Here is a 22,868-nt window from a genome sequence, read left to right as displayed (position 1 = left end):
AGTTTGTGCATCTGACAATAACAGACTTGAACTTGAACAGTCAGCCTGTGGCAGACCTGACCAGTAAGTTGAGAATGAAAGGAAAACTTTCCTGTTTCAAGCTGCGGGAGACTTGGGTGCTTTCCTGATGGTTTGGTTTATGACAGTCCCGTTTTGATTGGCTTTCCTGATGGTTTGGTTTATGATAGTCCCGTTTTGATTGGCCAGTCTGTTGACATGGCAGTACGTTTGTGCTCCTGCACCAGAGTTCTACTGTAACTGAACAGAGTTCTACTGTAGCTGAATAGAGTTCTACTGCAACTGAACAGTTCTACTACAACCGAATAGAGTTCTACTGTAACTGAACCAGAGTTCTACCGTGGCTGAACAGGACAGGGCTGGGCTGGGCAGGGGAAGAGATGGTGATCAATGCTATGTATCACTCAAACATGCAGTGCCCATTAGCAAGAGAAAGTACAAATAAACATGTGTACTTTACATGTCATCTTATAAGTTATTGTATTTATTTCCACGTATATATTGAGGGTCCAGGCTGGTTTCAGCCAAGCGAATGCAGGAAGCATTAGAAAAAGACTCAATCAACCTGTCATGGATGAATGAGAGAGAAAAAATCTGTCCTGGTTTTTGTTTGGTTACTAATAAAAGCCTTCTGCTATCTGGTCAAAAGTCACCAGAAAGACAGGCCTGAAAGATCATTAGCATATTCTATGGAAATTGTCCCCGGCGTTGCCAGGCAACCAGTTGGAAACTGCCCACTCCCTCCTACTCCAGAGACGGGCACAAAGCCCTTATCTGAGAGCAGTGTGTGTGTGTGTGTGTGTGTGTGTGTGTGTGGGTGTGTGTGTGTGTGAGTGTGTGTGTGTGTGTGTGAGTGTGTGTGTGTGTGTACATGTATGTGGACATGTATGTCCCTGTGATCTTACATCATGTAAGATCTGTGGCTGTGGTGAACCTGCGTTTCACGTGTCAGGTAGCATGTGCATCAGAGACACGTCTGTGTTTGTGTTGGGTCCATACCTTGGCGATTGTTTGTGCATGTATGTACGCTCATTCCATTCATGTGGAGAGGTTGGGTGGACTAGAAGGTTTGTGGTTTTCTTTGAGAGCAGACAATGCAGCAAACCTGTTTTCCTTGTGCGACGTGACATACAAATAGCACAAATCTCTCTAATGAGTATGGGTCAACACAGACCCCTGACTCACTAATAGGAGCTTGTCCATTGTTCTGCTTCAGAACAGGGCTGCCCAGCTGTCCCCTCATAGACCTGCTGCCCAGCCTGTTGTCTCTTCAACTCCGGATATGAAAACATTTCAAGCTGCTCATCGTGAGCCTCACGTGAGCTCGATGCGGCAGGAGAACACTAGTCGGAGGGTCAGAACGTTCCGGAGCATTACATCCTGGTCAGGGCACCGAAGGTGACCCAGTACCTGTCCTCCCTGTTGTGTCTGTCACTGAGGTCAGGCTGCGGCTGAAAGAAGCCTGGCTGGTGAAAGCCATCGGGGGGCCCCCCTTGAATGTAGAGTCTGAATCTTTATAAACATGGTCTTTTGCCTGTTAATGCCCACAATGCAATGAGGAAAACGATATGACAACAATCATGTTTAATGTAACTGGGCCCTCTAACAGTACAACTGCTCCCCCCCCCCCAGTTCAAATGTTCTTAAACCTTCCCTGTCAAAAGAAAATGAACGCCCTTCAGAGTGAAGTAGACAGCACGCCGTCTGAACTCCAGTCAGGTGACCAGAAGCCCCCACAAATGGATCAACCAACTGTGGCCAGCGCTCAATAGTTCCAAACAGCAACAATCTCACAAACAGTGTACTGAAAAACACATGCACTCTTCCACCGTTTGTCGAGAATACGCGTCGCAAAAGGTACTGAGGCTCGTGTTCCGGAGGGTGTTTCAGTTCTGGTGGTTCTGAAGGCTGCAGGTCGAGTGTTTCAGAGGCCGTGTGTGCGTGAGGGCCTGGCCGGCTCGCCCCGGCCTGAAACCTGAGTGAGAGGGTTTAGCAGCCAGGGCGTTTAGCCTGGCCGGCAGCAGGGTAACCCAAGCACCTCCAGGGCCCTCCGCACCCCCACCATATGGCGCCGATCGAGTTCCAATGAAATATTCAGAAGGTCTGCCGTGCCCTCAGACATGGATATAGCATGTCCATCAGAGGTGGTCAGGGCTGGGACTCTGGTGTCACTGTTTTATGGGAAGGGGCGTGTGTGTGGGCGTGTGTGTGTGGTTAAATACAACGATTGTGTTCAATACATGTCATTGTATTTTATCATATATTTCCCATCGTACCATTTCGACGATGCATTTAACCAACGCGTCATCTCCTCCTGTTTTTATACTCTCACACCAGGTTACCTCTCACCCCTCCTCACCCCTCCTCCCCTCCAGCCCTCCACCCCTCCACCCTCCACCCCTCCACCCCTCCACCCCTCCACCCCTCCACCCCTCCACCCCTCCACCCCTCCAGCCCTCCAGCCCTCCAGCCCTCCACCCCTCCTCCTCTCTCCGTCGTGGCCATGGCTGAACCGGCCCCCGGCTGGTGGAAGCTCACCTTCCTGCGCAAAAAGAAGTCGGAGCCCAAGGTGCTGTACGAGATCCCGGCCGAGTACGGCAGCAACACGGGGCACAGCGGCGCCTCAGCACCAGCAGAGGGCGCTGCCGCGGAGGACAGCCAGTTCAACGCGCGGCTGGAGAGGATCGTGGACAAGACGGCCACTAAGGGGCGCCACGTCAAGGTGTCCCACTCCGGACGCTTCAAGGAGAAGAAGAAGATCAGAGCCACGCTTGCGGAGAATCCCGAACTGTTTCCCGGCAACGAGACCAGCGATGAGAATCTCAGGGCTGGGAAATGAGAAAAAGCCGACAAACACACATACACACACTGTGTTGTAATGAAAACACACTCATTCACACTCACACACACTCCCTGTCAGACGTGATCATGATGGGCAGTTCATACGCAGAGTGACTAAACGGGAGAGAGAGGATGAGCCTGTGCTACAGTCTAGTCGCTAGGTCGCTCGTTTGTACAAAGTAATAAGTGATTTATGAATCGGTAATGGATAAGCCTAATGTTGAGCGCAGCATCACTCTTTAACCTGGAGCAGGGTAATGTTTGGGGGAGGTGTGGAAGCCAACATTTTGACAGATAAAGGATAGGCTGATTTACATCGTACATTGGCCTGAGATTACTTCCCAACTGAGTTGAGCTGGTTAAAAATATGTTTTATAAGGTTTTTATTTGCATGTATACCTGTGAGGTACGTAAGGAATCACTGTGGTTCGATTCACTTATTCCACTTGCTGATGTAAAAGAAAAGGGCTTTAATGTGATTGAACTGCAGGTGTTTTAACTCACGGCATCTCTGCCTTTTCACTGTTGGTGTAATGCTTTAGAAAGATCCTTTGAATGAACAGACAGATGAAAAAGCCAAACCAAAACTACAGTGAGACTCATTCCCTACAAATCTCAAGTCTTTTTTACTGTAAACGCTCTACTACTTTATCTATGTTGACTTTCAGTATCATTGTAGTATTTTATCTCATTGAAATGTATATTTTGAAAAAGTTTGTAAAATACATAGGTACTGTTCAGATTGTTTTATAAATAAAATGTATGTCTTATGAAGGGAACAGGTTGTGGACTTTGTCTTGTGTGCTGTTTTCAAGAAATTGAGTGATTGTCCTCTAGCATAGAGACCCAGCGGGTGGATTATTGAGTATGGCACCTTAGTGTCTTCCATCTTTACCTTGATATAGCTCAAAACATTTCCACAATTATTAAACTAGAAAGGGTACAACTTCTGGGGTGATTGAGAGGTGTGCTAGCAGCCGCTGCAGCCAGACCCGTGTTTTAAATACATCACCTCCAAACCTTAAAATCATCACGCATCATGTGTTTGCTTTAGTAAATCTTTCTCAAAATATGGCTACCAATGCTGTATGTTGCAGATGCTGACATGTTGCAGATGCTGTCATGTTGCAGATGCTGTCATGTTGCAGATGCTGTCATTACCCATCTTGTGTGAGGTGCCCCCTCATACCTTATGTACTGTACAGGGCCGGCCCAAGCCTTTATGGGGCCTTAAGCACAATTGATTTGGGGGCCCCTCCGAATTTGTATAATTACCATTAACATACTATATATATCATTTTTTAATTAAACTTTAATTTTGTTTGCTCTTGGGGGCCCTCTGGTGGCCAAGGGGGCCCTAAGCAGCTGCTTAGTTCACTTATGCCTTGGGGTGGCTCTGGTATCGTAGTGCACCACATGTCTTCTATCCATTTCTTCATTATTTCTCCTTTTTAGTCAGTAAGGAGACTATTTAGTTGTAAATCACATCCAGTGTAACTGAACAGACAGGGTTGTTGTTTTGTCAACAACTAACAGGCCTGTTTCAAAGACACAGACCAGTTTGTATTTCTGTTATTCTAAAAGCCTGTGTTATCACATCATATATATTCTGAAACAGCAATATGGCTTCACAGGCCAAACTCCTTCCCTTCAGTCTCACTCTCTTACTTCTCCTCTTTCTCCCATGTCCCAACTACCTTTAACTGGCATAAAAAATAATGTGAACTCTCACTGTTCTGCCCTCTCATAGTTAACCTGCTCATCGTCTCTCCCCCAACCTCCCTTTAGGAGCTAAAGTATTGTACTGTCCCATGGATGACCCGTGTCCACTGGAACCAGGTAGCAGTCATTACTCACGTTTCCTAAGGCCAGGTCTGATCCTGCACTCCCCACCATGACCCACACTGCAGGGATAGTTAGAGGAATGATGAAAATACACCTCACAAGCTTCTTCTAATCCTCTCCTCAGGTTGTCTTCAGATGCTGACCACTTCAACCCTACTCAGTGTCCTCTTCTGGCCATGCCACCACTGTCACCAGATGTGAAGGAAAGACCAAGAAGGCTCACGAGAAGTAGTAGGGTGCAGAAAATGTATTATTTATTACATGTAGTCATTTAGCAGACGCTCTTATCCAGAGCGACTTACAGTAAGTACAGAGACATTCTCCCCTAGGCAAGTAGGGTGAAGTGCCTTACCCAAGGACACAACGTCATTTGGCACGGCCGGGAATCAAACCAACAACCTTTTGATAAACAACCCGACTCCCGAACCAGCCATCTGACCCCTTCTTACAACAACAGGTTAAAAACATTCACAAAGTAAAATAAACCGGGTTTTTGAAAGTAAAACAAGAGTGTCTGAACTGCCTCATAAGCTCAGGAACCTACTATAAACAATCCCCGACAAGTCCTAACACTTTACAACCTCTCAACTTTCTAACTCAGCTTAATTATCTCACCTTCCTGCAAACACCACAAGTTATTGTTCCAGCATGTTTCTGTAGGGGGGTAACTAATTCCCCTATGGTTTAAAGGAAGATGGGAAACTGAAGTGTATTAGCATGAACCAAATAATGCCAATACCAATAGAATTCCAGGTATTTGACTATGGGTCAAATCAGAGCAAGAATGGTCAAAGTACAATGAAATATGCATTTAATAACTTTGCAAATGAATGAAATCATTGTATTGGAGGAAACTAACATTAGATCCATCAAATCATTCCTACAAAAGCTATTTGATGTGCGTTATTTACGTGAAGATAGTTTATGTTAACAGACATAAAAGAAATAAGAATATTGATCAAGTCCTCCAAAACTTGACCTTGTGGCGCCCTTTTGCTTTAAAATGAATATATCTGTACATAGTGTATTCCCTACTAGGCTGAAACACTGGTGTGATACACTCATCCTAGGTCTGACACTGTTCTCTGCATGTTTTATTGGAAGCCAAGAGTTGTGTATAAGGCAGGGTCATATTTAGACAACATAGTTTTCATCACAAAACATGAGGGACATCCTTTCCTCAGGACCATGTCGATGATGGCACGTGCTCTGTCCTTCCTCACTGCCTCCACCTTCACTGCCTCCATCTCACCATCGTTGATCACCCTTTCCAGCAGAAGTCCATCCAGCAGATCATCCAGGACAGGCATCGTCACTCGCTCCACAAACTCCAGTCTTGTAGAGTGCAGCTGCTCCTCTGCAGAGCCCTTCTGAGCATGCTCAGTCCTCCCTGAGCTGAGGTGAGAAAGTCTGGAGGTCTGGGAGCCGTAGCCAGAGCTCCTCAGAGACAGGAGATCAGATCTACTATCTCTCCACACTGTAGAGAAACACAGCAGGTCAGATACTGGGCTGGTTAGATCCCTGCTCAGGGACCATGTATGGAACATTCAACTGACTGATGGACAAATACAGGCAAACTGAGAGACAAGTAGGCTGAAAGCAGGTCAAGTATCTAGTCAAGCAAGCAAGCAGACAGACAGACAGACATCTTACTTTTAAGGTTCCACAGTGATCCAGTCTCAGATCTCCAATCAGAATCATCGTCTCTCTCAGCTCTGCTGTCTCCACTCACTGCACAACAACATTAAAAATAAATAAACAAGGTCAAGTATTACGTAGCTTTTTACATCCACTGACAAACACAGATAACAATACAGACTGACAAATGCACAGACAGCTATAGCTCAGTGGATGAGTATTTGACTGTAGCTCAAGGGATCACAGGTTCAAATATCCCTGTACATGACTTGGACAAAATTGTTTGCAAAGAAATGTGATGTGTATGTATTTATTTAAAATAATAATGAGTATTGAACCGGTTCTTGTTACGGACACATGTTTATAGCTTTATATTTCTGTCTGTGTCTGTACAGTTCTGTTGTTTATTGTCTTCCCTTCTGTTTCTACCATCTCTCATTCAACATTCAGGTGAATTTACAATTATTTTGAATTTACAATTATTTATGTGCCAGAGCTGCTTTTAATACAGTAAATAATCAATACTCACTCATTGGAGGGAAGTCTATGCTCCTGGCTCTTGTCACAGGCAGTGGTGATGTCTTATTAATAAAAGGAACCAATAAACTAAATTACATAACTCTTCAGAAATAAGTATGAAAGTACCTAAACAGATAATCTGGTAGTCTACGTACCGGTCCTTGTGGTTCCCTGCTGTGTGCAGGTTCAGGGTTTGATGTGGTGCGTGGAGATCTGTGTGGTTTACTCTCTGAGCTGTGGTGAGAAAGTATGGAGGTCTGGGAGCTGTAGCCAGAGCTCCTAAGAGACAGGAGATCAGATCTACCATCTCTGTTCTCTGTAGAGAAACACAGCAGGTCAGATACTGGGCTGGTTAGATTCCTACTCAGGGACCATGTAGAGAACATTCAACTGACTGAAGGACAGACATACAGGCAATCTGACAGACAAGTAGGCTACAAGCAGACAGACAGACAGACAGACAGGCAGACAGACAGACAGACAGACAGACAGACAGGCAGGCAGGCAGGCAGGCAGGCAGGCAGGCAGGCAGGCAGGCAGGCAGGCAGGCAGGCAGGCAGGCAGGCATCTTACTTTTAAGGGTCCTACGCCGTGATCCAGTCTCAGATCTCCAATCAGAATCATCGTCTCTCTCAGCTCTGCTGTCTCCACTCACTGCACAACAACAACATACAAATAACTAAACAAGGTAGTATGTAGCTTTTTACATTCATTGACAAACACAGATAACAATACAGACTGGTAAATGCACAGACAGCTATAAGTCAGTGGTTGAGTATTAGACTGTAGTTCAAAATATCGCAGGTTCAAATACTCCTGTATATGACTTTGACAAAATAGTTTGCAAAGAAATGTTATACATATGTATTTGTTTAAAATAAGAATTTAACATGTGGAATATTAAAATGATTTGTATTGTGCTGGTTCTTGTTGTACGAACACATATCTATTATATATTTTCATTTTTGTCTGTGTCCGTATAGTTGTGTGTTGTCTTCTGTTTCTACCATCTCTCATTTGATTAACATCCAGGTGAATTTACAATTATTATGAAATTACAATTATTTATGTACCAGAGCTGCTGTCAGTACAGTAAATAATCAATACTCACTCATTGGAGGGAAGTCTATGCTCCTGGCTCCAGTCACAGGCAGCTGTGACGTCTGACACTCCTCTGATCTCCAGTTCATTTCTGTACCTCCGTCCATCTCAGGGTAAAACACATCTCCACTGTTTGCTGCCACCATCTCCTCCATCTTGTCAAACAGCTCAGTGACCTGAGTGTCATCACCCCTGTTCTCATTGTTGAGGACATGATACCTGTTCCCACATTTCTCAACAAGCCACTGCAGGGCCTTCCCTTCTGTCTCAATGTGCTGCTCAATGGTTGAGTCTCCAAGACAGTCCCCATGAGTGAACAGCACTATAGTGTGACTCCAGACTCTCTCACTGAGAAGCTGCAAGTGTCCCTCTACTGAATTGGCTTCTTCTTCTCTGAATGCGACATCCAAGTCTATAACCAGGAGGATAGTGTGGGGTCCTGGAGGACACAGAGACACACTGCGTACTATCTCCTGTTTAACCAGCTCAGTAGTCCTCTCTACAGTGTGATTCCTCCACCATCCTGGAGTGTCGACCACAGTGACCTGCCTCCCTGCTACTTCTCCCTGTCTCTTCACACACTGAGCAGCTGTCCTCAGGTCAAACTCCTCTCTGCCCAGGATGGTGTTTCCTGATGAACTCTTCCCTGCAAGTTTTCCCCCAGCAGCACAATCCTCAGCTCTGAGAGATGGAGGGAGTCACCTGTCAGAGAGAGAGAGAGAGAGAGAGAGAAAGAGAGAGAGAGAGAGAGAGAGAGAGAGAGAGAGAGGAGGGAGAGAGGGAAGGAGGGAGGGAAGGATGGAGGGAAAGAGAGAGAGAGAAAGAAAGAAAGAAAGAAAGAAAGAAAGAAAGAAAGAAAGAAAGAAAGAAAGAAAGAAAGAAAGAAAAGGCAAACAGTGATTGCATTTTATTTGTGAAGTTTACACTTATGTGATTCTACAGGTTGTTTGACTGAAGCATCTACACATAGTAATATGTAATGTGAGTTGCAAAAATGTTCTCTGTTCAGATGAACGTATCATACAAGAAACAACAATTTACTGATATCGACATTATGCACAATATTGTTCATTAGTAATTAAAATTACGTTTTCTTATATTAAAACCAGTTTCTAAATATCCAGTATACTGCATGTCACATTGATTAGGCTATTCACACCAAGACTCTGGGTGGACACTGAAAGAAACTCACCCATTAATGATCTGAGAGTCTCTCTCTGTTTCTGCACCTTCATCAGCCTCTGTTGTGCTCTCTCTTCCTCTGCCCTCCTTCTCTCCTCTATCTTCTCCATCTTCTCCAGGATCTCTCTGTCCATCTCATAGTGGCCTCCTCTGTTTCCTGCCACCATCTCCTCCATCTTGTCCAACAGCTCAGTGACCTGAGTGTCATCACCCCTGTTCTTATTGTTGAGGACATGATACCTGTTCCCACATTTCTCAACAAGCCACTGGAGGGCCTTCCCTTCTCTCTCAAAGTGCTGCTCAATGGTTGAGTCTCCAAGACAGTCCCCACGAGTGAACAGCGCTATAGTGTGACTCCAGACTCTCTCACTGAGAAGCTGCAGGTGTCTGTCGACTGTACTTCTCTCTTCCTCTGGGAATGAAACTTCCTGTATGACCAGGAGGAGAGTGTGGGGTCCTGGATGATAGATACACACTGCGTACTATCTCCTGTTTAACCAGCTCAGTAGTCCTCTCTACAGGGAGATTCCTCCACCATCCTGGAGTGTCGACCACAGTGACCTGCCTCCCTGCTACTTCTCCCTGTCTCTTCACACACTGAGCAGCTGTCCTCAGGTCAAACTCCTCTTTGCCCAGGATGGTGTTTCCTGATGAACTCTTCCCTGCATGTTTCCCCCCCTGCAGAACAATCCTCAGCTCTGAGAGATGGAGGGAGTCACCTGTCAGAGAGAGAGAGACAGACAGAGAGAGAGAGAGAAAGAGAGAGGGTAGAACAATTGAGAGGAGAATGTAGAGCTTAGCTCCTCAAAAGTGATCACAACCACTTGTCACTGTGTCAAGTTATCTTCTGTTGTTTGAAGCATACATTTGAGCTCCGGCATTCGTCTCCTATTATTGATCACTTCATGGTAATTATCGGAGGGCGTGTGTTATCAGCAAACGTTCCCGTTGTCGTGTTAACCCATTATTAAACATAAACTGAGCATATCTATTTCTTATTTATTATTAAACTTGGCTTTTTTTTTTTTACAGAATGGCTAATGTTTGACACTGTCATATTATATGATTTGACCATGATTGAAAATTGAATATTCTATAGCTAAGCTAGCGTAGCTAATAGAAGTGTAGAAGAAGAGCAACGGAAACATTTAAATGTGTATGTATACATACTGTATATGGTGTGCAGCATTATAGAAAATTATATCAAAGAAAATTAATGTAAATAAACCCGTTTGTGCTTTCCTTCCTCCCTCCCCTTGCCAAATAAGAATCTATAAGAATAATCTATAAGGAATCGAATCAATAAGCAGGAATTGAAAAGAAATCAGAATTGTTAAAACCTTATCTATAGGCCTACTCATCCCTAACAATTAGTTATTCAGAAGATATTAATATTGATTCTACAACTGAGATGGTGCAATTAAAGCCTTCAAATATAACAGTAACAACTGCTAACATGATGAACTTCCTGGTTATGGTGAAACGTTTTAGGACTGGAACACTAAAACAAGCGTGTTTACCTGAAGCCATAGTTGATAATCCTTCTCCTCTCTTTATTCCTGTAGAGAATGAGTAGTCAGGGTCTAAAAATATAAAACAAGACAATGAACCATGTTACGTAGTTCCATGTCCTTGTGTACTTTGAATACATGTCAAATCTTACTTAAACTGTTAAGATCAATCATCTTCTAACCTGTGTATATTGTAGCCCATTGTTACAGTTTTTTAATGACTTGGTCAATCTGGCAAACAATTAATTACATTTTAAATCAACTTTTAACTTACGTATATCGACCCAACAAAGCCTAGCGGACGACGAAGGAAAGATGTTTGTGTTTCAGGTGAAATAGAAAGTAGATCCAAACAGGTTTGGATGGTTTAAAAACATTCTTGTAGACTAGGCCACCTGTGACATACTATTACAGTGGTGTAGCTGTGATCATGGATCAGTGATGCAGTCATGTACCTCCTTGTTTTGGCAGCCACTGTCCATGTTGTGTTTATATGGCACAGGTGAGTGTTCATTATTGGAACTCTACTGTCTTTACTGGTGTGCTTGTATGTTACAGAGCAAGACTGGGTGCTCACATCCATGCCTCTTTCTCAAAAACAACAATAATATAGAGGCTGCCAGAACCAACTGCTCAGCAAAGTAACGCAACAGCCATTCATGATGCTCTGGAAAATTACTTAAACCCAGCAAGGAACGTTGTCTACGAGCGTTATAGCTTGTCGGTCAGATGTCTGAGCGGGGAGTCAGACGGCTGAGCTAGTAATCAGAAGGTTGCCGGTTCGACAAATGACGTTGTGTCCTTAGGTAAGGCACTTCACCCTACTTGCCTCGGGGGAATGTCCCTGTACTTACTGTAAGTCGCTCTGGATAAGAGCGTCCGCTAAATGTAAATGTAAGCTTTGGTTGTTGAAAACAGGAGGACAGGGAGTCCATTGATAGCTAAAGAAAAAGACAGCAACATGTGACTTTGGTGTTTTAAGAGATGATCAGATAAGATTGTGTTTTGTGGTGATAAGATGGTGCTGTGTATAACTTATGAGGGCACACACAGACGTTAGCTGAGAGAGCGTGACCTGATGCTGGTCTTGGCAGTGTTGACCGTCCCGATGCTTGATTCTGCTTGGTGTTGTACATACTGTCACTGTATGACTATCAGTTCAGGTACTGGGTTTATAACTATCAGAAAACAAGATGATTCGCAGAGATAACACAGTTTTGAATGGAAATCAATGATCGAGCCCCATTAGGATACAAAAACCAACGTGTGTGTTTGTGTGTGTGTGTGAGAGAGCGAGAGAGCGCGAGAGCGAGAGAGCGAGAGAGCTACCCAGCCATACAACTCTGACTGCTCAGATCCATGGGAGAACTGTCAAGAAATGTACTGGACATGAATGTGTCTGTGGTCAGGGCATGTGGTGGATACCATTTCAAATGGAAGTTCACTGTTTTCAGTTTAAATTCGGAAAGATGGACTGAAACGGCATTAACACAAGTCACACGTGACCCGCCTTCAAGGAAGTTAACGTTTGTCAATGGAGAGATCCCAGACCCTCTGTACAAATGAAATGTACGGGGGTCTGGTTAGGACCAGGCTGTCTTGCTTTCATTGGTTTCACCTTACCTCTCTTCACTGGCATCCTAGCAACTAGCCTGCTTTAAATACACTTACAGAAAGGTCTGATTGTGTGTCTACTAGGTGCTGGGATGGGTTTCAAGGTACTGCTATAAGTGTAAACAGATAGTGGCTATAAAAAAATAAATTAAAAAAAATAAAAGGCACGCATTAAGTTATAAATTATGGACATTTATTTGGCAAGCTCACAAAATGCTGGTAAAATAGACTACATTTGTTAATTATTGTTCATAAAAATAATAAGCTTTTCTTTTCTTTAAACATGTTCATCTTCAAACACGAAGCCATGCTGTTTCACGGATCCAGTGCCATGTTTTCGATACCCACTTTCTGTTTTCGGGGCTTGGTGGGGGAGAAAAAAGCAAATAAATAATTTTATTCAGAGGATTTTCTGACGTCTGAATTACTTACTAATTTATTTTAAGACTCAAAACTGGCATGCCTCACTACATCAATATTACAATTAAAGGGATGGATATGAATTATTATTCAATAATTATTTGATTATGGTACGACATGAAGACATTAGAAATCAGAGTAGTTCACCTTCTCATCACAGCAGCAACAGCAGCAGCAGCGAATGAGCACGAGGATGACCAACAACAGAACCATGCCTGAAAGAAAACAAAAAAAAGCATTTTGAGGAACGAAGGTACAACTGGTAGAGGTTAGCTTAAGGAGTTAAGGACTAAGAACTTAAGGAGTCCATAAAGTCACAAATGTTTCCTCGTTATAAATGTCTGACTCAGACTCGTTTCGGGGTCAATCATTTTCAAAGTGACATGTAGCATGGACAGTGACAGGTCATTGTGTGCGTGCGTGTGCGTGTGCGTGTAGGTGTGTGTGTGTGTCATTTTGAACGCTTACCAATGAAAATAAAAAAGACAGCAAACGAGGCAATGTCCCAGTCTGACTGGAAGAGCTGTTTTGACTGAAGTCTGGAAATAACATCATTAAACTGATCCTTGAACTCTGTTTCGATGTTTCGCGCGTCCATTGCTGCGTCTTGAACGTAATTTATCACAAAGGGAAATAAGTAGTTAAGTGTCTTGCTCGTCATTGTTATTCGTGTTGTTTTTGTTACAAAATAGATATAGAAATATAATTAATAGTGCTACGTGTAATCATCACATTCATATAACTTTCAACAGTCTACATAGATGTTCTTTTTAATTTCCCCCACCGACCTATCGCCGTCTTTCACGTATTATTTCACTATAAACTAACCTAAGTAGTCTAAAACGCGTGAAAAAAAGCCGCCAGGTTTATCTAGAACTTTGATTTATGTTGTCTTATTTGATTATCTTTATTCGTGACATTTAGTTGACCTACCTGTATGTCGATCCTGATGCTTTTGTCGTTTCTTCCGGGTTTCTGCACCTGATGCACCTGTTGTTGACACTTGGCTGGTTGCGTAGAATAAAGGTCGAATGTGTCGCGATCACTTCCTCAACCCAGAGTTTTTAAGTATGGTGTCTTGCTCTATTGGCGTCGAATCTACTTGTAGATCGGCTATTTAACTATACCTTCCAAAATAAATAGATATAATGAGAAGATTGAGGAAATCATATTAATGGTGAATCATTGTGTTTAGAGACGGCCAAGCAGAAGCGTGTTTTTGAGACGGAGGGGGCGGGGGGAGGGGAGAAATCAATGTTTCTGGTTACATCTTTTGACATGCTGCAACTACAGTAGGCAAAGCTCTTAACTTGGGAATCGCATGTGATGCAGCAGGGGGCGCTGTTACTTTAATCTGCCCCCAACGCCTTGTTTACGTGGAAGCAGGAAGAGCGCCTTGTTTCGTCTTCCGGATTGTAGTTTTCCAGTTGGCTGCTTGAATTTGGTTGTGAAGCTGTGATGGCAGTGGTTCCTGCGCAAACTCTCCGGGTTTCGGAGATCAGAGACCCGGCGGTCCTGTTCGAGCGCTACAACACAGATGAGATCCGGGGAATTGAGCGGAAAGTCCGGGGAGAAATCGAACAGAAGAAGGAGGAACTCCGACAGATGGTAGGCGAGCGCTACAGGGATTTGATCGACGCCGCTGACACCATCGGCGAGATGAGACAGTGCTCGGAAAGCGTCGTTCAGTCCATACAAGACATGCATCGCTACTGCCAAAAGTTAAAACAAGTCAAAAGCAATGTGCAGTCAACCAACAAACTGGAGGTAAATATTACCCGAGGTGGCATACGTGATGTCGTTTAATGTGCAGTTACCTGCTATGGATACTCACAGTAAGTTGTGATACCAATAAACGTTTTCAGATGGTCAGCAACCTCCCTAAAACCACAACTGTAGCGCTTATTGGAACCTTTAACCTTACGAACACAGCGTCAAGCTGTGAATATATGCCTGCAAAGTGTGTGTGTTTGTCTACTTCTAAGTACATGTGTGTCCCTCCGAAGCTGCTGTTGACGACGCTACACGCTGCCTTTCCTCCCCAGAGCCAGAGACAGTCTCAGGAGAAGTTCTACATCATGGCCTCTCAGATAAAGCTGCTGCTGGAGATCCCAGAGCGCATCTGGAGCTCCATGGAGGCGTCCCAGTACCTGCAGGCCACCCAGCTGTACCTGCTGTGCTGCCACCTGCACAGCCAGCTCCACCTGGGGGCCGGAGGGCCACACTGCAGCCCCGTGCTGGCTCGCTTCCCCATCCTGGTCAGGCAGGTGGCGGCCGCAGGACACTTCAGGTAGGTCTGATGGGAAAGAAACACCACTCACGAAACAGTTTCATTCACAGAAACACCTCTCCAATGCACAGTTTTATCCAAAGAAACACCTCTCTAATGCACAGTTTCATCCAAAGAAACACCTTTCTAATACACAGTTTCATCCAAAGAAACACCTCTCTAATGCACAGTTTCATCCAAAGAAACACCTCTTGAACACAGTTTGATTCATAGAAACACCTCTCTTCTTCTGGATTCAGCGCTTATCTTTGTCCTTATGTTGTGGTGTCCACAGGGCCACCATTCTGCTGGACAGTAAATCTCTGCTGCGCGGCCGGGCCGTGTCGGACCAGGCTATCGCCGAGGCACTGGTGTCCACCATGCTATTGGAGGACAGCTCTCCTCGCCAGGCGCTGGCTGACTTCTTATTGGCCAGAAAGGCTTCCATCCAGCAGATGCTTAACCAACCGCAGCACGGTACTGCTTCCTGTTCAACAGCTGGTTCACCACAAACAAATGTAGTAGGGTTCGCTATACTCATAAACGGGCATACACATTTGAATGACTTATTCACTCAGACATGTTTAGCAGGGTAGTTAACACCACTAAACAAAAGGCGTGATACCTGCTGTAGAAGCCACAGTCAAACAGCGCTGGAGTCTGGATGCAGGGAAATAATGTCTGTTTTCCATCCCCCAGGTTCTGGCGTGAAGGCCCAGGTGTGCAGCCTGGTGGAGCTGCTGGTGACCACCCTGTACCAGGCCTACGCTGTCTTCTACCTGCCCCCAGAGGGAAGCCCCCGGCCAGGGGAGGGAGGCCAGAGCTGTGGCCTGCTCTTCAGCACCCTGGAGAACACCACCTCCAGGATACCTGCAGGTACAAGCAGCACAGAGTAACACAACCAGAACAACACAAGGAAACGATCTGGAGATCATCGTTTAGCACCCGTCATAAATATCATGCTGCACTGTCGTTATGTTGGGACTGTATTTCACACGTCCTGTACATCAGGAAACGACTTGTTTCTGTTCTGCAGTTAAGGTTGAATTGCCTTATAGTTTTTTTACAAACCATAATTGTTTTTGAAATATGTTTAATTAGGACGTTTGTAACATGTCTTCACTGAAGCTATCTTACCTCAGGTTAGGGTGGTAGCTGTTATGGTCAAAGGAATTCATAAATGAGCATTCGTTAAACAGTTACTGTTAAGCTTGAATCTCGACGCGTGCTGAAATGGGAACACAGACCTATCAGTGATGAGTATGGCTCTTCAGGGAAAGGGAGGCGGGTCTTGCAGGAGGAGGTCAGTACAGACGGCTGGTTCAAGTACCTGCCCTCCTCCATCACCGAGTTCCAGCCCGCCCTCCGCACCTTGGCTCAGCCAATCCAGAGAGAGCAGCTTCGAGACACTCTGCAGCACTGGATCGACATGTAAGCCTCTCGGCCAATCACGGCTCTTTCCCAATTAGCATCAGACTGTGAATTCATGTGGGTGTGTTTGTTTCGTTACGCCTTTTAACTGTTTTTATTTTAATTTATTTTTAACAATGTTATTTTTGTGGAGCACTTTGGGACCTAGCCCTGTGAAAGCTGCTATATGAAATAAACTCGACTTCCCATCTTACACTCCCTCGCGATCCAAACATGGTTCCCCTGACGGTTCCCCTGACGGTTCCCCTGGTGGTTCCCCTGATGGTTCCCCTGATGGTTCCCCTGCCCCCCCCAGGTGCAAGGAGGACATCTGCAGGGGGGTGAGCAGCCTGCTGGTGTACGTGAAGAGCCTGAAGGCTCTGGCCGCCATCAGGGACGCCGTGTGGGACCTGCTCTCCACCGACTCCATCAGCCAGCACTGGAGCAGCGTCTGCCAGTGCCTGCTGGAGCGCCCCCTGGCTGTGTGGGAGGACTTCCTGCAGCAGCTGTTTCTGCAGCGTCTGCAGGTTTGGAATGGACTGAGGGGTTGTGATGATGCGTACGCGAGCAGCATGGGTAGTGTAGTCTAGTTTTTGATCCGTTTGTTTACGCTTAAGTCGCGGTGTGGGGGAAAGCTTGGGTATTATTTGGTGTGCATTTAGGACGCGCCACCACAGCAATATGGTGTTTATATGTTAAAACTGCTGATCATCTCCAACTAACCCATCTCTCTCCCTGTCACTCTCTCCTCTTCTCTCGTTCTCTCTGTCTCTCGGTCTCGGTCTCTTCTGGTCTCTCTGTCTCTCTCGGTCTCTCTGTCTCTCCTGGTCTCTTCTGGTCTCTTCTGGTCTCTCCCTCTCTCCTCTCAGGCCATCACCCAGGAGGGCACCACGTCCATCTCCACCAGCTCCACACAGCTCCTCTCCTCCGCCCTACGAGAGCTCAGCACCCACCCCTCCGCCCCCAGCCCCCCTCCGGGCCGGGGGGCCCGCTACGAGGCGGACGTGGCCTCCTTCCTGTGGTCGGAGGCCCCAGGGGACCTGCTGAGCGACGCGGCCTGGGTGAGCGTGGCCCAGCGCGGGCCGCAGCACCGGAGCGGCCTGGCCATGAAGACCCAGGCCCTGACGCCCTCCGTGCAGAGCTTCTGCTCCTCGCTGGACGGGAAGCTGAGGGCCCGACTGGACGACCTGCAGCACTACCTGCCCTCCAGCCACGCCACAGGTGGGGAACAATACGACTTGTCCCGGCCCCAAGTGGGACTGACTACCCAGGGCCCCAATGAGAAGAGGGGGCCCTTGAAAAGCATGGCATGAAAATGTTTAATTGGAGGGGGGGAAACCAATCCAAAAAGGGAGGAGGGGGGCCCAAATTGCAATCTCTTCACATGGCCCAAAATGATTAGCGGTGCCCCTGGTAAGTGGTGTCGGGGTAGATAATGATTTTCCCTCCACAGGTACCCCTGATCCTGCCCCAGCCTCCTCCACAGCCCCTGGGCCCGGCCCTGGCAACGGCTCCTCGTTCGACCGCTTCACGGACGCCGAAGCCGTCCAGGAGACGCTGCGTGAGCGCTGCGCGGCCTGCGTCCACGACATCCTTTCCTTCGTACGCGCCCACCTGGCCGCCGCCCCCGGCCCCGCCCACCTCAGCCAGGTGCTCTTCCTGGCGCGGCTGTGCCAGTCCGTGGGCGAGCTCTGCCCCAACCTCAGGCAGTGCATCCTGGGACAGCAAGGCGGGGGAGCTGGGGGGGACGGCGTCGTCGGGGGAACGCCCCGGCAGGGCAGGAAGCTGGGGAGGGCCAAGGCAGCCGAGGTTAGCCCCGCCCAGGCCAAGTGGGCGTGTCTGAAGGAGGAGCTGGTTGGCTGCAGCATGGAGGCGTATCGCATATGGAGCTCCGCCTTCTCCAAAGTAAAGAACTGACAGCTCTGTTTCGTACCACAATACGTAGCACTTTGCATGAATAAATAACTGCTTAGTCTGATATGATGGACCAGGGGCCTGTTCCATGAAGTGAGTTTAGCAAATAAGCCAGGCTAGTGTCGGTTACTTTCCCTGATATAAGCCTGGCTTATTCGCTAAACTCACATCATGAAACAGGCCCCGTTAGTGGCATTTCTCACTGGTTTCTAATAAAGTAGTCTGTCTCTGTCTGTCTGTCTGTCTGTCTGTCTCTGTCTGTCTGACTCTGTCTGTCTGACTCTGTCTGTCTGACTCTGTCTGTCTGACTCTGTCTGTCTGTCTGTCTCCCAGGAGCTTGTGGGTAAGTTTGCAGCTGCTCTTCATGCTGAGTCGGCAGGTGCCATCCTAGCAACAGCCACCAACTGGGAGGAGCTAGAGATTCAGGAAGAGGCGGAGTCAGGGAGCAACGTCATGTCCAAAATCAGACTTCCTGTCCAGGTGGGCGATTGGCATTAAACACACACGCAGATACACACACACTCACCAGGGCTCGCAAATAACTTTTTTCCTCACTGTCCCAGTACCGTCCCAAGTGCAAAATGAACCGTCCCAAACTGAACTTGACCTGTCCCAAAATGTACATTCTGACATGGGGTTTGGTTTTGGGGCTAACACAATTCTTACTCTACTAAACTCTACTGTTCTCTATTGTGCTCTGCTCCGCTTTACTCTACTCTGTTTTAGACTTCTCTTCTGTCCTCTCAGTGTGTGGGAAAAAAGTTACGGGGCCGTTTTCGAGCCCTGACACACACACACAGATAACACACACACGCAAACTTCCATCTCTCTGGACAGTCTAACCTCCCTCCCCCCTCTCTCTCCCTCCCTGCCAGCCGTCCTGGTACGTCCAGTCCCTGCTCTTCCGCCTGTGTCTGGAGGTGAACCGCGTGGGGGGCCACGCCCTGCCCCGGCCCACCCTGCAGGAGCTGCTGAGGGACTGTCTGGACCAGGTGCTGGGCCAGTACGAGGCCCTGGCGTGCCACGCCCAGGAGAAGGTGAGGCTCGGTCGGAGGGAGGTTGTGGCTGGAGGGGTCGCTCACGGCCTCCGTTAGCGGTTAGACATTTGTAAAATATTTTCTTTTTTTATTAGGTGTAGTATTTTTGAGGGGGGTTTAGTTCAGTTTTCAACTTGGCATTATTCCTCAAATTCCTATGCTTGTTTTCTTCCTCTCCCCCTGCCTCCATCCCTCCCCTCCCCCCCTCCATCCCTTCCTCCCCTTCTCCAGGATAGTACATTCCCTATGACCCAGAACCGGGCCCTCCAACTGTTGTTTGACCTGCGCTATCTCAACACCACCCTGGGGACCAGACTGGAGGAGGGGAAGAGCACCCGCTCGCACCAAGACCCCAGGTACACACACACACACACACACACAAACGCTTACTCCCACACACACACACTTTACACACACACACACGGTTGGCCTCCACACTTCTGTCCCCTCTGTCTCCCAGGCTCCTGCAGGTGTGTGACTCGCTGGAGAGCTACATCGACCCCTTCGACCTGGACGTGTTCACGCCTCCTCTCAACAGCAACCTCAACCGCCTCTCGCAGAGAACCTCGGTACGAGTCCCCCCCCACCCTGTAGCACACACGGAGGACGATGACACACAGAACCTTCTGGCCTTTGAATTCAAAGGCTAGCCATGCTAGCTCGTGGCCGTTTGGCAGGTACGTCCCACAGTGGTTTGTTGACGTTGGATGACGAACGTTCCGTGGTGTTCCAGGTGCTGCTGGGCCTGTTGTCGGGGACGGAGAAGCAGTTTGTCTCCCGGGGAAACAGCGTCAACACCCAGGAGCCGCCCAACATCCTGCCGCTGGCCAGCAGTCAGATCAGGTGAGGGGGCGGAGCTAGTGGAAGGCTGGTGGAAGTGTGTCAGGTGATGTAAATGTTTTCCTTGCTAAAGACATGGGTTTGATTCCTTCGGTTCCAAACCTTACCTGTTACCTTTCATACAGAAAGATATGCTCTATTCCGCGCATGCAAAAGTACTTTTGAGGAGATGGTCTTGAACTGGTAGGGTTAGAACTGAACTGATTTCCCTAACCCTACTTCCTGTTATGGTGAGGAAGCGTTGACTGACCAATGGATGGTGATGAAGGAAGCGTTCCGTCCGTCTCTTCACTAACGGAGTGACAAAGTTTAGTTGAGCTCAGGGGTTTAAATAAGGATCTTCAATCTACAGATGGGAAGAGAACCAGACCTCGGACAATAAATGACAACACAACACCAGGTTTAGGTCTCAGTCATGTCTCTCTCTCCCCTCTGAAGCCCAAAGGACGGTGTTTATAGCGAACAGAGATACACAAAGATAACACAACCAAAAGGTGTTTGTTTTAGGTGGTGTTACAGGCAGGCAGATACTACATCATAGAAACTGTGCCTGTCAGCACGCATTAGGTCCCCCGGTAGCAACACAGATATATGAATGGAGAGTAAGACCGAATACATGACCAGATGATAAAGTAATAGCTGCTTGTGATAACGGAAGCACGCAGGAAATCCCCATGTCTTCCTCACTGACCTGCTGTGACTCTTCCTCACTGACCTGCTGTGACCCTTCCTCACTGACCTGCTGTGACTCTTCCTCACTGACCTGCTGTGACTCTTCCTCACTGACCGGCTGTGACTCTTCCTCACTGACCGGCTGTGACTCTTCCTCACTGACCGGCTGTAACTCTTCCTCACTGACCGGCTGTGACTCTTCCTCACTGACCGGCTGTGACTTCCTCACTGACCTGCTGTGACTCTTCCTCACTGACCGGCTGTGACTCTTCCTCACTGATCTGCTGTGACTCTTCCTCACTGACCGGCTGTGACTTCCTCACTGACCTGCTGTGACTCTTCCTCACTGACCGGCTGTGACTCTTCCTCACTGATCTGCTGTGACTCTTCCTCACTGACTGGCTGTGACTCTTCCTCACTGACCGGCTGTGACTCTTCCTCACTGATCTGCTGTGACTCTTCCTCACTGACTGGCTGTGACTCTTCCTCACTGACCGGCTGTGACTCTTCCTCACTGATCTGCTGTGACTCTTCCTCACTGACTGGCTGTGACTCTTCCTCACTGACCGGCTGTGACTCTTCCTCACTGACTGGCTGTGACTCTTCCTCACTGACCGGCTGTGACTCTTCCTCACAGATCTGCTGTGACTCTTCCTCACTGACTGGCTGTGACTCTTCCTCACTGACCTGCTGTGACTCTTCCTCACTGACTGGCTGTGACCCTTCCTCACTGACTTGCTGTGACCCTTCCTCACTGACCGGCTGTGACTCTTCCTCACTGACCTGCTGTGACTCTTCCTCACTGACCGGCTGTGACTCTTCCTCACTGATCTGCTGTGACTCTTCCTCACTGACCTGCTGTGACTCTTCCTCACTGACCGGCTGTGACTCTTCCTCACTGACCTGCTGTGACTCTTCCTCACTGACCTGCTGTGACTCTTCCTCACTGACCTGCTGTGACCCTTCCTCACTGACCGGCTGTGACGTTCCCCAGGTTCGGCCTGCTGCCCCTGAGCATGTCCAGCTCCCGTCGGACCAAGGCCCCGGTACGGGGAGCGGACGGCACCCGCTCGCTGGTGAGTGAACCGGGAGGGGGGCGGGAGGGAGGATGTGACATCACAGAGCATCCAGCTGGAGCTGCTGTGTTCAAAATGTGTGACGTTTCATGTTGTGTTATTTGTTTTCTGAGTAAATCATGTGACACATTCTGCGTTCCCAGCTGTTTTGAGGGAAGAGGCCCCAGGCAAGTCTCACTGCAGGATATGACTGCACGTGTGTGTGTGTGTCTACATCTATCTAGTATGTGTGTCTGTTTGTCTCTATCCAGTATGTTTGTGTGTGTGTTTATCTATCCAGTATGTGTGTGTGTGTGTGTGTGTTTGCAGTGTGTTTTCCCCTAGCTTCCCCGTAGTTGACATGGTAACGTTCAGTCTGGTTTGGATCTGCTGTTGGCCTCCTTGACTGAGCAGACCTGGGTCATTCTGCTGCCTGCCAGCGGCGCTGGCTCTGTGGTTTAGCGTCTGCCTGGTCTGAGGCTATACTAAAACACATTCTTAACAAGCTGCGATGAGTCGAGTGCTGTGGGAATTAAAAGCTCGAACCGAAAGCACAGAGATGCACAACATGCCCTTAAGCTATGCTTGACAAAAGCACACCTGTGCATTTGATAGTTAAAAACAAATGATGACGTTCTGGCTTACGTGAGCATGATATTCTGTGCGTATGGTTTGTTCTCATTCGCTTGTTTCCTCAGGTCCCGCCTACCTCCGCACCGGCCAATGACACCTTCCGCCCTGGGAACCTGTTCAGGCAGCTGGCCAATCAGGAGGAAGAACCAGCCGCTCCCTCACTGTTCAAACTCGGTTGGCTGTCCAGCATGGCCAAATAAAGAGTTCCTCTGTTAGCTTATAATGTTTAACATTGTACAGAGACTTTGTAATAAATAAATAATATATGTCAAATACACATTTGATTCACAAATACAAATGGTTGGTGTGTATGATTTGTAGTATGATTTGTAGTAGATCTAACTACAAA

General features: G+C 47.4%; 3 protein-coding genes and 1 pseudogene across 5 annotated transcripts; 2 read left to right on the top strand and 2 right to left on the bottom strand.

Moving 5' to 3' along the window:
• Nucleotides 1-2,521: 2,521 nt before the first annotated feature.
• LOC146254020 (proline-rich protein 15-like protein A) lies at nt 2,522-3,532 on the top strand. Its single transcript, XM_084678340.1, has one exon. It carries the CDS (start codon nt 2,522-2,524, stop codon nt 2,855-2,857), a length of 336 nt encoding a protein of 111 aa, XP_084534466.1. The 3' UTR covers nt 2,858-3,532.
• Nucleotides 3,533-5,798: 2,266 nt separating this feature from the next.
• On the bottom strand, nt 5,799-10,674 carry LOC146254019 (GTPase IMAP family member 8-like; annotated as a pseudogene).
• A 1,766-nt stretch (nt 10,675-12,440) lies between these two features.
• Nucleotides 12,441-14,053, bottom strand: smim22 (small integral membrane protein 22). 2 transcript variants are annotated; one of them, XM_084677960.1, is made up of 5 exons: nt 14,038-14,053; nt 13,623-13,816; nt 13,158-13,295; nt 12,837-12,904; nt 12,441-12,632 (listed from the first exon to the last, which is right to left on the bottom strand). In XM_084677960.1, exons 3-5 carry the CDS (start codon nt 13,285-13,287, stop codon nt 12,585-12,587), a joined length of 246 nt encoding a protein of 81 aa, XP_084534086.1. In that variant the 5' UTR covers nt 13,288-13,295; nt 13,623-13,816; nt 14,038-14,053; the 3' UTR covers nt 12,441-12,584. The 2 variants fall into 2 exon arrangements, with proteins under 2 accessions (XP_084534086.1, XP_084534085.1); XM_084677959.1 differs by lacking the exon at nt 14,038-14,053 and adding an exon at nt 14,000-14,014.
• A 28-nt stretch (nt 14,054-14,081) lies between these two features.
• cog1 (component of oligomeric golgi complex 1) lies at nt 14,082-22,817 on the top strand. Of its 2 annotated transcripts, XM_084677954.1 has the most exons (16): nt 14,082-14,456; nt 14,735-14,979; nt 15,254-15,435; nt 15,658-15,834; nt 16,233-16,389; nt 16,685-16,895; nt 17,238-17,589; nt 17,822-18,273; nt 18,616-18,762; nt 19,158-19,319; nt 19,551-19,675; nt 19,780-19,888; nt 20,053-20,162; nt 21,826-21,907; nt 22,051-22,074; nt 22,585-22,683. In XM_084677954.1, exons 1-15 carry the CDS (start codon nt 14,148-14,150, stop codon nt 22,057-22,059), a joined length of 2,829 nt encoding a protein of 942 aa, XP_084534080.1. In that variant the 5' UTR covers nt 14,082-14,147; the 3' UTR covers nt 22,060-22,074; nt 22,585-22,683. The 2 variants fall into 2 exon arrangements, with proteins under 2 accessions (XP_084534080.1, XP_084534079.1); XM_084677953.1 differs by lacking the exon at nt 22,051-22,074 and having other exon boundaries at nt 14,084-14,456; nt 22,585-22,817.
• Nucleotides 22,818-22,868: the final 51 nt, after the last annotated feature.

This window comes from Hypomesus nipponensis, chromosome 17, assembly GCF_054491055.1.
Source record: "Hypomesus nipponensis isolate SF chromosome 17, ASM5449105v1, whole genome shotgun sequence".
Classification (NCBI taxonomy): Eukaryota; Metazoa; Chordata; class Actinopteri; order Osmeriformes; family Osmeridae; genus Hypomesus; species Hypomesus nipponensis.
The sequence above is the reverse complement of the archived record's forward strand: the minus strand, read 5'-3'. Positions and strand labels throughout refer to the sequence as shown.